Source organism: Aspergillus pseudodeflectus, assembly GCF_044049435.1.
Source record: "Aspergillus pseudodeflectus strain CBS 756.74 chromosome Unknown BJX68scaffold_30, whole genome shotgun sequence".
NCBI lineage: Eukaryota > Fungi > Ascomycota > Eurotiomycetes > Eurotiales > Aspergillaceae > Aspergillus > Aspergillus pseudodeflectus.
In genome coordinates this window covers 40158-54100 of record NW_027263806.1, presented here as the reverse complement: position 1 = coordinate 54100, position 13943 = coordinate 40158, and the positions used below count along the sequence as shown (strand labels likewise).

Sequence of the window (13943 nt, the reverse complement as noted above, 5' to 3'; positions counted from 1 at the left end):
TTGGAGACTTTTACCGCGTAGACATTAATTAATCTACCCCAACAGCACTAGATCTGACTCGGTCATCCAGGCCCAAATTCCTCAAGTATACCAACTCGGCTCCGGAGCTTCACCCAGCAACGCCCACGTGCCCACCTCACGGAACTTGTACGCAACCGGGTCATGTAAACTGTGGACTCGTGTATTCCTCCAGAATCGGTCGAAGCCGTACTGACTCAGACTTGCCCTCGCCCCAACGAGCTCGAAGATTTTGGAGCTCGTCTCGAGTGCCGCTTCAATCGCCTGCGCTTTTGATGCCGCTACCTCTGCAACATGGTTAGACCAGACTAGATTAGAGCAGGTTGTTCGACGACAACTTACGAACAGCGATCTCGCCACGTGCAGTCTGCGTAAGTGCAGCTCGTGGTGCGTGAATGGCCTCTGAGACCCGCTCAGCTGTGCGGTCAATCAGGGCCGATGCAGCCCAGATCTTCGCTTGGAGTCTTCCATATCCTTCCAGAACGTACTGTTCTCGGACATCATGTTAGACGCTGTCATTTTGTGGATAAAGGAAACCTACCCATTCTTCGGTAGCCTTATCCTTGTTGTCTCCCCCATATGGCCATGCGCGTGTTTTTGTCCGCGTATACTCCGCCGCTGTCTCAAGTGCTCCAATTGCAGCGCCGATATGAACAGCTGCAAACTGTAGTTGGACTGGTGGGAGGATAAAGTCATGGTATGCATCTCTGGGGGTCAATTGCTTGTCGATGAACCCTGCGGCTTCGGACCAGGGGACCTTGACATTCTGGATTACGCAGCCTCCGGATTCCTGCAAGAGTCCGATGATGCATTTCAGTCATTGAGAGCCACGTGGGAACGCAGGGGGATTCCCGAACTTACAGTGAGCCTCTGCCCAATGACATCCCAGTCCCCCTTGAAAGAGATTCCCGGCTGTTTGGTTGGCACGTAAGCGAAGACATGGGTCCCATCCTTCAGCACGCCTTCCAGCACGGTGATGTCGCTTATTACGCCCCCTATGGCGAATGAATGTTAGCCCCTACCGTACGGAGTACCATCTTGTCGGATCGAATGCGACGCTTACCTGTGGAGAAGAACTTATCTCCGCTGAACACAAGGTCAAGCCCCGTATCCTCAGCAATCATATCGGCATTGCGTGGATTAACGGCACCCCCGAGATAATAGTTGCCTTCTGTAAACTCACGAAGCCAGCGCTCAGCTTGCTTGGGCGTACCCAGGATTTGGCTGCTCCAGAACCTGGAATCCCACTGTAAGTAAGGATAAAACAATGCGGTGGAGGAGCCGATACCAAGAATAATGATTCCCAACCAAATGCCCAATACTAGCATCCGCCTTTGCAATCTCAGTGGTGACTTTGTACGAGGTCTGCCAGGTTTCGCCTCCGCCCGCCGCCGTACTGTCGAGGGCCAAGGAGGTTCACTAGCCCTGCATCCTTGAGGAGCTGTACTTCGGCGAACGGTGGTTTCCCCGCTGCATCACGTTCGACAGCGTCGATCTTGAGAATTGTGGCCGCCTCTGACGCGCGCTTCACCCAATCTGCGGCGCCTTTGGGCTTTGGGGCAGCTTTCCAGCGGAGGGAGGCGGCGGCGCGTGCCTGTTCGGCCTTGAATGTTTGGATTGCCATGCTTCAAACTGGAAGAGATCGGTTGAATGTGTAAGAAAACAGGCGAGTCTAGAGGCCAATGTCCGAGTCAATTTAAACCTGTCTTAAAAATGCGCGGATTAGACAGTTTCTGTCGGAGGTTAACCCGGGTGAGTGTTCAGACAGCGCCTGACTCGCAGCTCGAGAAGAACTCCACAAACCCAGTGTCTCGGAAAAGCCGGCGAGTCAGTCATCTTGAGTTGACGAATGAAGGGTGCAGCGGTTGGAGGTGAGGCATGTCGCAACTTTAGCCCTGGTTATGCCACCGGCCCTACAATGGCGTGCTGCGATAGCAGCTGTCACTCACCTGGATGAGGATAAGACTCTCAGGCGTCCGACAAATACGGCGATGCCTTGGAACAGAGAAAAAAGAAGGACCGAGCCTCAGTGGTGATAGGAATTGCTCACTTACCATGGCGACCGACGCGCTTTTTCCCATTTTCTCGCAGGGAGTCGGGTACGGAATCGTGATAGGGCTGGGTGAGTCTGCATACCTCTTTCAACGCAAGGAGATAGGACCTGCTAACGAGTGACTTAGGCGCCGTGTTCGCAATCCTCATGAGTCTTACAACTCTTGCCTTGAAAAAATACATGTCTGAAGTCCAGGACTCCGAGATGTATCTAACAGCGAAACGCTCCGTTCGATCTGGGCTCATCGCATCCTCTGTCGTCTCCTCGTGGACTCTGAGCGCAACTCTGCTCTCAACCACCAATTTCGGCTATCTATACGGCATTGCTGCGACTTTCTGGTTTGGTGCAGGTTGCTCGGTCCCCATCTTGACCTTTGCTGTCTTGGCCATCGAGCTGAAGCGTAAGGCCCCCAATGCGCATACATTCTTGGAATTGGTTAAGCACCGGTATGGGGCGCCGGGGCATATTGTCCTCGCAATCTATTCACTCATTTACCAAATCTTTATCTCGGTCAATTTGCTCGTGGGTGGTGCGGCTGTCTTCCATTTGACGACCGGCATGCATCAGGTGGCAGTGTGCTTTTTATTTCCACTGGGAGTCTGTGTTTATACATTCTTTGGAGGTATCAAGGCTACTTTTCTAACCGAGTGGGGTGCGTACTATTCCCTTTCGCCGGTGATGGTTTTCCACTGACTAGATCATAGTCCACACGGTCATTCTGTTCATCATCATGCTCGTCTCAATGTTCGTCATGTACGCGACCTCGTCCCATGTTGGTTCGCCAGGCAGAATGTGGGAGCTGTTAAGGGCTGCGTCCGAGATTCGGCATGTGGACGGCAATGCCGAGGGCCAGCTGCTCACAATGAAGAGCGTCTATGGCGGACTTGTTGGGCTGACCTTCCTCGGTGGTGGGTTCTCTGCAACGGTGGATTCACAGTACGTCTATACTTGTTGATTATTTGGGTCTCCTCTAATCAGCCACTCTTAGACTGTTTCAGAAAGCGATTGCTGCAGACCCTAAGTCCACGGTTGCCGGGTACCTCTTGGGGGCTCTGTGCTGGGTGAGCTGCCTATATGTGGTTTTTGGGCGTGGGTACTGACAGTGTAGTTCACCATTCCATTCTGTATCGCAACAACATTCGGTCTCGGCGCTGCAGCTCTTGAGAACACTCCGGCATGGTACGTATAATCGGCAAACGCGACAACGAGCCACTTCTAACACTCTCAGGCCGACATACCCAGAGCCCATGTCGGCCGACATCATCGCCAACGCGCTCCAAATGCCGTACGTGGCTTACGCAATCCTCGGCAAAGGTGGTGTTGTCGCTGTTCTCCTCATGCTCTTCCAGGCGATTACAAGTGCCCTTAGTTCCGAAACCGTCGCCGTAACCAGTCTCGTCACATATGACTTCTACAGAGCGTATATCAAGCCCTCTGCTACTGGAAAGGAGCTTATCTTTGTCTCGCACGTTGCCGTGGTGGTGTACAGTATCCTCGTCGCGCTCGTGGCGGTGGGTCTTTGCTACGCTCATTTCTCGGTCAGCTTTATCGTTACGGCGATTGGTATTATCATCGATGGTCAGTGTGTTGCTTGACAACTGCCTGGATGAGATATACTAACATTCTCTAGGAGCGGTAATCCCCAGCGCATGCACGCTTTTCTGGCGAAAACAGAGTAAATATGCAGTTACGCTCGTTCCAATCCTCAGCTCCATCGCGAGTATAGGGACCTGGATCGGGGTCGCGTACCGTCGAGAGGGCGTCGTCAGTGTGGCGACACTATCTGGATTCTATCCCTGCGTGGCGGGCAACATGCTGGCATTGACGGCTCCGATCATCCTCACACCACTGATTACCTACATCAAGCCCGAGAACTACGATTTCGCCAAGTTCCGGGAGATTGAGTTGGTCGACGATAGTACCATCCGTGATGGGGTTTCCGCAAAGCCACCCGCACGGAGTGAGAAAAGGCTCGATATCTCTGAAGCTGAACCCGCTACGAGTCCAACGCCGGAACAAGAGCGCGCCGACCTTCTAAGGGCACGGAATATTGCCCTTGGAGCTGCGTTGTTTATTGCAATCTCCATGACCATTCTCTGGCCGATTCCCATGTATGGGACTGGATACATATTCTCCAAGGGATTCTTTACTGGGTGGATTGTTTTTACGTTCATCTGGGGATTCTTTGGGGCTGTTACCATTACTTGCTTTCCGCTTTGGCAGAGTCGGCGACAGATTGTTGCATTCCTCACGGCTGTTTTTGGTGGGCTGAGTGGCCGGAAGCAAGAAGAGGTAATCTGAATGAGAGCTTTAAATAGTATAGGTGGTTTGATTCTGCTATACAAGTGACAAGAAGCTAATCCCATGGGTCCACCTCATACCACAGCTCCCTCAGCCGCCGCATCTCGCGCGCGTTGGCCTCGCGATTCTTCTGCTCAATATCCGCGCGCTCCTTGTACGCCGCAGTAATCAAATTTTGCTGTTTCGTAAGATGCTCTAGCTCGGCCTTTCGCCTCTCGCGCTCATACCTAGTGTACTGCGCTAAAGCATCGTCGCTCGAGCTGTGATAGCCTAGGCCGAGCTGTTGAGCTAGATTCTGAATGTGAGCGAGCTCCGCGGAACGTCGACTGGCCACCATTTTCAAATGACGTGCTTCTGCTTCTTTCTCTAGTTTTGATCGTTGCTTGGATATTTCCTGTTCGTTCTTGAGGAGGAGCTCGTGCTGGGTGGCGATGGCAGCCTGTGCAGTCTCGGACTGCTCGCGGATCCGTGTCAGCATGCGTTCGTGATCCTTCTTCTCGGCCAATATTCGAGCAATTTCCTCAGGCAGATTAATAGCATCTGCTGGTTGCGAGTTTCCCTCGAGTGCCCAGAACCGGTCTTTGCACCCGAATTGCTTGAGCAGTTTTAGGAGGGATTCGCGATAAACCAGAGCAGACGCCTTGTTGCGACCCTGGGATACATACGCCAGAGGAGAGTATATCAGTCCGTCTTGTTCGTATAAATTGAACTCGTCGTTGACATAGTCTCCCATGCCACTGTCAAGGAGCGCCTGTGTCATGGCTGTCGCATTGCGCTGGTTGTCGAGTGCATAATGGAGGGCTGACTTTCCATTTGACCTCTTCTTGAAGTTGCGCGAGTCTCCAAGGAGACTCATTGCCCGCACAAGCTCACTTTGTGGCTTGGTCGCGTCGCCCTTGAGGCAGAGCTCCGCTAACGCGGTTCGGCCTTCGCAGCCCGAGTATTCATAGTCCCTTGTATTCCCTTCATTGAGTAGGATTGCCATAATCTCGACATTGACCTCTCTAGCGGCGTAGTGGAGCGCACCGTCGTTTACTATTGGGCTCGCCAGCAGAATAAGACGGACGATGGCCGCATTCTCCGTTGTGACGGCAAGGTGAAGCAGTGATTTGGGTGAGTTTATCCCGTATAAGACGGTGGGGTCTGCTCCATGGCGCAGCAGACTGGCAACGGCCTGATGCCGTGATGTGGAAATGGCGATCCCAAGAGGTGTATGGCCCGATGTCGTCTTGTAATTTGCGTCCGCTGAGAGCGTGTAAGGATCTTCATTCTACAAACATCTGAACTGGCTTTTGTACTTACCTCCAGCAGCAAGTAGAGTATCGATAATCTCGTCGCCTATTTTACTCTTGCTCTCGGCGAGGGCCCAGCATAATAACGACAAATACGTTCCCCGGCTAGTTTCTACTGGTGTATCGGCAGGACAGCCTGTGTCAATCATATATTTGAGAAGAGCCTGCTCCGTGGGATAGTTGTCGAGCAGTAGATGCAGCACGGGCTTCGACGACGCCGCGAGATCTGGTTTAGCTGAATGGGAACAGAAGGCGTGCACCATGTCAGTCAGCGTTTGGCCGTTGACTCCTGACTTGAATATATTTGGGAATGCAAGCGTCATATTATTCTGTGTAGGGGAAGCAGTGAAAAGTTCCGTGAGAAGACGAGCATTCCCCTTCGCCGCCGCCTTGACAAGGCTGGCGCCATGATCGCAATTGACATCGGCGCCCGCGTCTAGAAGATCAAGAATAAGCTGCAGAGAGTTCGTCGAGGAATCAAAGGTCTCGATTGTGTCGACAAGTGCAACATTGAGCGATTTGCCTGTTGCACCTGCCTTGAGCAGCAGACATAGAGCCGCTTCCTGAGACTCCGCCCGTGCTCCTTTCGTCCATGCGGTCTTAAAGACTCGAGAGACAATAGCCCGTTCGTTGATGAAGTGGGGTTGTAGGATTTCCAGTGAGTTGATATCGTTTTTCATCACCGCATGCAGGATGCATTCCCCATTCTTGTGTAGGACTGACGCATTCGCTCGAAGCAGCGATTTCAGTAGGTACGGATCTGTCGGATCCTCTCGCACCTAAGTGGTACAAAGTTAGTCATAGTTAGCTCTCTGGGCTATTTGATGGGGGCACTCACAGCTTTCAGGAGCAGCTCATTGACCGCTTCCTGTGGCTTTGCAGACGTAAGAAGCAGGTTGATGGCCGCGAGCCGCTCCTGCCCTGTGAGTGCATCAAATGCGCAATTCAAAGACGCTTCAATAGCCTCGATCGACGGTTTAAACCCGAGAAACAACTCTATAACGCTAGGGTGATAATGACGAGACTTGATCGCGTGGCATAATGCAGCTCCGTTGTCATGGCTTGTGGATGCGCCATCCTCCAGTAAAAGCTTAGAGAGTCCTTTCATTTTCTCGCCCTTTTTCGCAGATACAATCAAGGCTCTGTTGAGCAGGTCGCTTGGCGTTTCAAAGTTCAACAGTTCCGTGATATAACGCAAATCGGTTGTGCTGACTGCATGCACGCATGCTTTGATAAACACCGATTCGTGGGTTTGGGCAGATAGTGGCCGACAAAAATACAATCTGAAAGTCTCCAAGAGACCCTGATCTATGGAATCGCATAAAGCTTGGCCATTGTTGTAGTTGACATCGGCCCCTGCGTCGAGAAGGAGACGGAGCACGACGGAGGATTCTTCGCCGTCTTGCTGGAGACATACCATCTCCTGTTTCAGAGCGGTATACCAATGCTCGGCCGACATGTTTACCTCAGCGGACAGTAAAAGCTCAAGTTTCTTTAGTCGCATCTCGTCCCGCGGCAGAGCGATAGCAAGTACAAGACACGAGCAGAACTCGGACTCGGCAAGCTGATTGAATTGCACCAGAAGCTGCAGGAACTCGGGACCCTGGCACTTGATTGCCTTGGTAAAAGCCTCTCCCTGGTTGAACGCCGTGTTTGCGACGCCCGTTGTCAGCAACAGCTCTGCCACTGCAAGTGATGAAACGCGGCTTTCATCGATGCTGTCGACAAGGGCCTGAGCTACTATAGGGCCGCCTCGCACACCGTGGTCGAGTAGAGTCTGCAGTATCTTGTACCGTCGTCGCTCGTCGAGGTCCAAGGTGAGGGGGATGCACGAAAAGGCAATGGTAATAGGGAATTCGCCGCGAAGGAGAATCTGCAGAGTCTCGAGGTCCCCATCTCGGACCAGTTCACGGATGAAAAACCCCTCCCTCTGCCCAACATCTGCTCCCCCGTTGATGAGAACCTCGATGAACTGATGGTCGCGCTGACAGATTGGCGTAGTAAGGGCGAAGGCGAGAACCTCGTCTACGGCGGGCCCGGTTGTCCGGCCTCGAGGAGCTGGCGCGTTATATCCAGCTGAATGCCTTGAGGAAGCTGGGTAACGGTCGGAAAAGCTGTATTCAGCGTGTCAATCTTGGGCTGGTGAGCAAGAATTGTCACAATGTAATCCATCTCCCCGGATTTCACTGCAATGCCAAGTGCACGGCCATCGTTGTAATCCACCGACGCCCCGTATACCAAAAGTAGCTTGACGCTTTTGAGATCCCGGACTCTGACTCGATTGATCAATGCCTCGTGAACTACATTACCAGCAGCTCCTTGGCCTAGGAGAAGCGTAGCAAGCTTCCACCAGTCCTGTGGTGGTATCCCTGCCCCGTGCTGCGTCGTGTGAATCAACCCGAAAATGTCCGTTGCTAGGTCTGCTCCGAGTTTATCTGTGTCCAGTATCTGAAGCATCTCATAATCAACCGCGTGGATTGCATTTCGATAGGCTTCGCCGTTGCAACAACTAATACGCGTTCCTTTGTCCATCAGCAGCTGGACCATTTCGCCCCACCGCTGCTCAACAGCACCGGATAAAACGGCATCAACCTCATTTCCGGAGGCCCCGCCATTCAATAAAAGCTCGATGAGTTGGCCCTGGCGTCCAGCAAATATGACAGGCTCTGACCAGACATACGATACCATGGAAGCTAACGTTGCTTCAGCTGGAGGATTCGCGCACAGGAGGAGCATGGTAATGATATCAGAGCGGTTGACTTCGATCGCGTGCTTTAGCGCAAGTCCTTTCTTGAAGTCAGCATCGGCTCCATGAGCGAGGAGTAGCTGGATTGTCTCGATATTGCCGAGCTCAACGGCCACCGGCAGCGCATTTGTGGTGATTGCATTCGAGACAGCTTTCTGAGATCGGAGTAGAAGACGGATCAAGTCCAGCTTATTTTCATGTACACACTTGGCGAAGTCTTCCGAGCATGTGTTTGTATCAGCGCCTTCTTCCATAAGGATTTGCACGGCTCGCGTGTTGTCCATTCGGATCGCCGTTGGAAGAGCGCTGCTCAGAACAGCGTCGAGGCCAGCAGCGCGCGCAAAAAACGCCAGAACGCGAACTTGATCCAGCTGATCATGAGTCAAAGCCGTCATCATCAGACTCTCCGTCACAGAAGACATCTCATCGTCGGTGACTGACTTTCGCAGCTTGAGCGACCTTCGCCGGGCCCTTTTCGGGCGATGGTCATTGAGGTACTTCAAAACACAGCCGATGACGCCAACACAGGCCGAGCTTGAGCCTATGACTCGATTCAGAACACTCTCATAGTCCTCGAATGCCCATTTTTCGGGTTTGGTCTTTCCTCCGGTCGTCAGTGTTTTTACCTCGCCATTCCTCCGTCCTTCTGACGCTTGGGTCAGGAGGAGGACAGCCTCGTCGTGTTCGGATTGAGACCATGTCGCCGAATATGTCGAGTACTGTGGTTTTAGGGGTTCTTTGTCAGGAAGTGCACCTCCGAGGTCGTGGAGTTGGACACGAAGCCATTCCTCGTCTCTGCCGCTTTGTGGCATTGCGACGGCTTCCAAGTGTCGACATTGTCAACCTTTCGCTTGGTAAACTGCAGTCGAACAGGCGTATTTTGGGCATTTGAGGAGAATCGAAACGATTCCGAAGTCTCCCCCACCAAGAATAGCTCAGCCTTACACTTGCATGACTTAGCGCTCAGCCACAGGGGCTATTCTTGGGGTATTTGCTCGTACACTGTATTTTTCAGCCTTGTCGACTTCCTAATGCGGAACGATCAATGCCACCAAGTCTGAGGCGTCCAACCAGACCCTGAATGTGTTTTCACGAGTGGACAGATGTGTGCCAGGTTACTAGGCTCGCATGGAATTTCCCCAGCACCAATGCTGCGGCTTACTTGAAGACAATTCAGGCGACCATAGCCTCATTCCGAAATTCGGATGGATCGGACCATCAACAAATCAATTCTCTACAAACTCGTTCAACTCTTTGACAGAAAAAAAAAGGGGGAACATGCACCAGTCAGACCTTCTTCCCTGCCAACACCTTCTCAAAAATTGCAAAATTCCCCTCGTTCTTTGGATCGTAGACAGCAAAACACACCTCGCGCCACCAGTTCCCCCGAAACTCCGCCTCCCTCAGCACCTCCAACCAGCAATTTGCGACCTCGTCGGGCGGATTCGCGTAGACACCACAGCCGAGTGCTCCGAGGACCAGCATCCCGTGCCCGTTGGTCGCTGCGATGCGTAGCGCTAGCCTCATCTTCGCCTTGGTGAGGTTGCGATCTCTGTCGCGCGCAAAGACTTGGTGTGTTCTGCGGCGCGAGGGAGCGGGTGAGGCGGGCGGTAAATGGGAGCTGGGGTGCGAGCGTGAGGCGTGGCCCAGGCTACCCCGCTGTCGCGGGGGATTCGGTTGACTCAGAACTAGCGTGCGAAGTGCGGGCCGGTAGAGGGCAGCGATGGTTATCGCGCTGACGACAGGGAGGTTCTCGGGCGGATTCGCTGGTGAGGCGAGCAGGTTGTGGCCAGAGGCCAGGTCCCCCCGCATGACAAGCACGTAGGGGCTGTAAATTGCATCGTCCAGGGCGAGCGGGTAGTCCCTCCGGTGGAGGCTGAGCGCCAGCGAGCTCCGATAGCAGATGGATTCCTCTTGGGCCATGGCGCCGTTGAGCCAGCCCCCGCCTGGCTTCTTGTGGCTGGCAAAGTTTATGACGATTGGGCGCGGGTTCGTGTGCGAAGCGCTGTGGCTGTGAGCCAGTCTGACTGCGACGTTGAGGGTATCATCGTTGATGACTCTGATCGTCGCTGGCGTGGGAAAATGCGGACAGTCGTTGGGGTGGAGGGTGCGGAGGGAGTTGAACACCAGTTTCTCCGAGTGACGGGCGTCGCTGGCCCGGTTGAGGTGAGTTAGGAGCCCCGGGAGGACATCCTGGGTCTCGTCTGCCGTCTGTCTGAGTGCTTCCCTTCTGCGCAAGGCTTCATCGTCTTCGCGGGGCCGATGCTGGCGATGCTGGCTGTGACGGCTGTGATGGCGATGAAGTCCTGAGGAAGACCTTGCGGATTGAGCCTGCGGCCGGAATGCGTCGACTAGATCCCAGAGCATCGACATTTGGCAGAGCATATGCTGTATTGACTCTGGGTGATTCGATCTGGGAAAGAGGAAATCGGCGATATCTTGTATCCGTGAGATGGTCAGGTCGATCCGATCGGGCGGCCAAGCTTGTTACGTGGCGCAGGCCACGCGTTTTGGTCTCACGGCCTAAAGTCAGCCTATCGTGTCTGAAAATTGCAAATTGACTGTTCGTCAGACTCAGGGTCTGTATTGTGCCGGGTCGTCTGTTTATTAAGTAGTCCTGGAGGTCCCGTTTTCTCTCGACGAGCTGCTCCACTCGGCGACAGCAAGAGCAGCCGACACAACAACAACATGGTAGGAGCCAGATTGAGACCATCCAGGATCTCGTTGCCTCTTTCTAACTTCGGTTACTGTAGGAACTGATCGAGCTCGACAGCAGCAGCCGCTTCCACAAAAAGGGTAAGTACTGTGTATCCCATCGCATCCTGTCCAAAGGTCTACCTAGTAATATCCCAGTCTCGTGGATGTTCTCGCGCGAATGGAAACACCCAAACACAAAAGGAAAGCTCGTGTCCATCTATGTCATGTATGTACCTCGTCACAGTGGCCGACCAAGAGAGTCGTGATACTGATACACAGCCTCTGCTGCCAGAAAGAACGCCAAAGACCCGAAACTCAAGCTTCGATTCCACGGAACACAGCGCGCCTGCAGAATCGGCGCAGGCTCTCTTGACCCGTGTGACAATGACGAATGCTACGTCTGCGGCATTCTCAAAAAGGGCTTTACACTCGATCATGCCAGTGAGTAGCGAGGCAGCATGTTCAGGCTTACAACATGGTTCTCATATCTCCAGACCTACGAGCGATGTTTGGACCTGGGATATACTCCACTGTGGTCTCATCCAGTAAGTCTCCTTCTTCTCCAGGCTCTTTCATTCTCGTAGCGTCAGGATCACTAACCATCACTGGTTCAGAAGCAGACATCTACGCCAAAAACCACCACGTCCGTTCCCACAAGCATGTCATCCTCCTCTGCGGACTTGATCTTGGTACTCCCGTAACAATGTACGCTGCAGGTCTTCCAGGCCCCTGCGATTCGGTATGGCCCTTGTCGAGTCTATGTCGATACAGGTTGGCTGACCACACTGTCCAGGTTGAAGGGGCGACCAAGGCAGAGGGCGGGGCGCTTGAGTATCGAGAAACCGTCGTCTACGACCCAGCGAGAATCAAACCGATCGGTCTAGTCGTGTATACGCGAGAAGGTTGGACGCCGCGTTAAGTTCAAGAATGTTGTTTCTCACTTGTTCAGTTTTGTTGCGATACCTAAAGAAGCGTGGATATATTAGCATCATTTCAATTTTTATGCCAGAGTCGTTGCGTGTAGGCGCCATGGAAGCGTATTTGCTTGCCTCCTTTTCTCGCAGTAATTTTCAAATGGTGTTGGTTGCTCGAGTTTGGGGCGAGGCAGAATCCCTCAGCCGTTGGTGGTATTTTTCATGTCCGAGTCATCACACCCTCCTCTGCCCAACAACGCTGAGCCTGGCAGCCTGGATTTTTCCTCTTCTGGATCGCGGCATTCACAAGAGCAAACAGTCCCCCAGGCGTCCTTTTCCGCCCCTCGACGCCTTCGCCTCAATTATACGGCTGCCACGAAGGAATCCGCCTTCTTTCTGACTACTTAATGTAGCGATAGAGTAACTTCGCCTTTATTCCTAGACCAACATTGATATTCTGTGAGACTTGTCACTCGCCGCCCAACACAATGGCAAGGTACCTCGCTCGCCTCGATAAGTAACACTCGTGACAAGGCTGACCTGATTAGCGACAAGACGCCTGAAGAACATTCATCTCCAGGTTCACCCGTCGACGAGGACACACCCATGGTCGATTCCGATCCCACCGTCTCCGAACTTGAAGCTCCTATCCAAACCGCGACGATGCCTCTACGCCGGATTATCGAGATAAGGCCTGCCGGAAGCGATTATGATGCGTCCTCGGATACTGAAAGTCGCTCGTCGCAGCGCAGCGAGGGGCCTTCCAGAACAGCGGCCATGCCCCCAACATACGAGGACATCGCACCCACCGCGACCCTTCCGCCACTGTCAGCCGAGATGGTCATGGTATGCGTATAACAGCCTCGTCCTCAATGTGTGCTATGTACCTTTGGTTAATCGTGCGTCCCCGAACTCAGGAACTGAGCCAGCTAGACGGACACACGCCGTTCGCGAAAAAGGGTACGTGGATTCCAGGAGCGTCAGGTTTTCTTTTCGTCCGTTAAGCGTTAACCAACCGCTGTAGTCGAGCACCTGTTCTACGACTCATGGCACGATCAAACCAAAACTCCACACATTGAAGAAATCATCCTGTTCGATATAAAGTCTCCCATGCCCCGCCCCGGCGGGCAGCCATCAGCTCCCTTGGCTCCCGCTAGGTCCGTATAGTTTTGTTGGAATATAAGACAGTCGTGGGGATAAGAAGCTCTGACCTCGAGTCTAGCACCGATGTGGCGCTACTCTCTTCGTTGATCGACATGCCCCTCTCGTTCCACGGTGCTCGTCGCGCATGCTATGTTGGAGATGCCGGATACCCGTTGGATTTCTGCCGCAGTAACAAATGCTCGCTATGTCTAGTCTTCAGGAACCAGTGTGCCTTCAGAGAAGCTCGTGAGTTGCCCGGGCGTGGATTCAGAGGAAGCTTCAGGTTCGCTAACCGGCATCACTTGATAGGCGTTGGATTCACACTAGGTCCTAAGATCTTTGCAAGTCCCAGCTCGTCTCGTAAGTCCTATTCTACATTGATGATGCCATGTCTTCTAACCACTACTCGCCGGCTCAAGAAGCTGATGCCTTTGCAACGAATCACCACATCCGCTCGAATAGACACGCCATAATTCTATGCGCATGCCCAAATATAGTGAGTTACCTTGGTGGACGGATAACCGCTATGCTAGACATTGACTGACGTGCCGCAGGCGCAAGCAGATACCCAGTCGACGACTCCAGGGGCACCTCCTGCATATTCGGCGACGACTTCCGACTGCGAGGTCGTTGTTCCTATCGGTTTGATTGTGTATACTCGGACGGGGTGGCATCGATCGTAGCCTTAAGTGTCGGACATCTCGTTGGGTTATATATAACGGGTTCAATCTGCTCACCACCCTTTCCGTTGTGATATATATATAGTCGAGTTGCCGCAA

General features: G+C 53.1%; 5 protein-coding genes across 5 annotated transcripts; 2 read left to right on the top strand and 3 right to left on the bottom strand.

The window, feature by feature from the left end:
• Nucleotides 1–81: 81 nt before the first annotated feature.
• Nucleotides 82–1642, bottom strand: BJX68DRAFT_276921 (thermophilic desulfurizing enzyme family protein; the record flags this gene model as incomplete). The annotated part of the gene is made up of 7 exons (XM_071048224.1): nt 82–305; nt 361–505; nt 560–808; nt 880–1013; nt 1082–1254; nt 1307–1383; nt 1439–1642. 7 exons carry the CDS (start codon nt 1640–1642, stop codon nt 82–84), a joined length of 1206 nt encoding a protein of 401 aa, XP_070897460.1.
• A 431-nt stretch (nt 1643–2073) lies between these two features.
• On the top strand, nt 2074–4372 carry BJX68DRAFT_276920 (sodium:solute symporter family protein; the record flags this gene model as incomplete). Its single annotated transcript, XM_071048223.1, has 7 exons — nt 2074–2140; nt 2199–2723; nt 2776–3007; nt 3060–3132; nt 3180–3250; nt 3300–3649; nt 3702–4372. 7 exons carry the CDS (start codon nt 2074–2076, stop codon nt 4370–4372), a joined length of 1989 nt encoding a protein of 662 aa, XP_070897459.1.
• A 55-nt stretch (nt 4373–4427) lies between these two features.
• BJX68DRAFT_276918 (uncharacterized protein) lies at nt 4428–9387 on the bottom strand (the record flags this gene model as incomplete). The annotated part of the gene is made up of 6 exons (XM_071048222.1): nt 7974–9387; nt 7768–7940; nt 7568–7684; nt 7082–7537; nt 5675–6443; nt 4428–5617 (listed from the first exon to the last, which is right to left on the bottom strand). The coding sequence occupies exons 1-6, from the start codon at nt 9220–9222 to the stop codon at nt 4428–4430; spliced, it is 3954 nt and encodes a 1317-aa protein (XP_070897458.1). The 5' UTR covers nt 9223–9387.
• Nucleotides 9388–9620: 233 nt separating this feature from the next.
• On the bottom strand, nt 9621–10972 carry BJX68DRAFT_240114 (uncharacterized protein). The gene has a single exon (XM_071040632.1). It carries the CDS (start codon nt 10793–10795, stop codon nt 9698–9700), a length of 1098 nt encoding a protein of 365 aa, XP_070897457.1. The 5' UTR covers nt 10796–10972; the 3' UTR covers nt 9621–9697.
• A 90-nt stretch (nt 10973–11062) lies between these two features.
• BJX68DRAFT_276916 (uncharacterized protein) lies at nt 11063–13847 on the top strand (the record flags this gene model as incomplete). The annotated part of the gene is made up of 14 exons (XM_071048221.1): nt 11063–11101; nt 11164–11206; nt 11264–11333; nt 11400–11548; nt 11602–11652; nt 11722–11846; nt 11901–11995; nt 12570–12867; nt 12939–12981; nt 13046–13178; nt 13244–13410; nt 13474–13524; nt 13584–13660; nt 13719–13847. The coding sequence occupies exons 1-14, from the start codon at nt 11099–11101 to the stop codon at nt 13845–13847; spliced, it is 1434 nt and encodes a 477-aa protein (XP_070897456.1). The 5' UTR covers nt 11063–11098.
• Nucleotides 13848–13943: the final 96 nt, after the last annotated feature.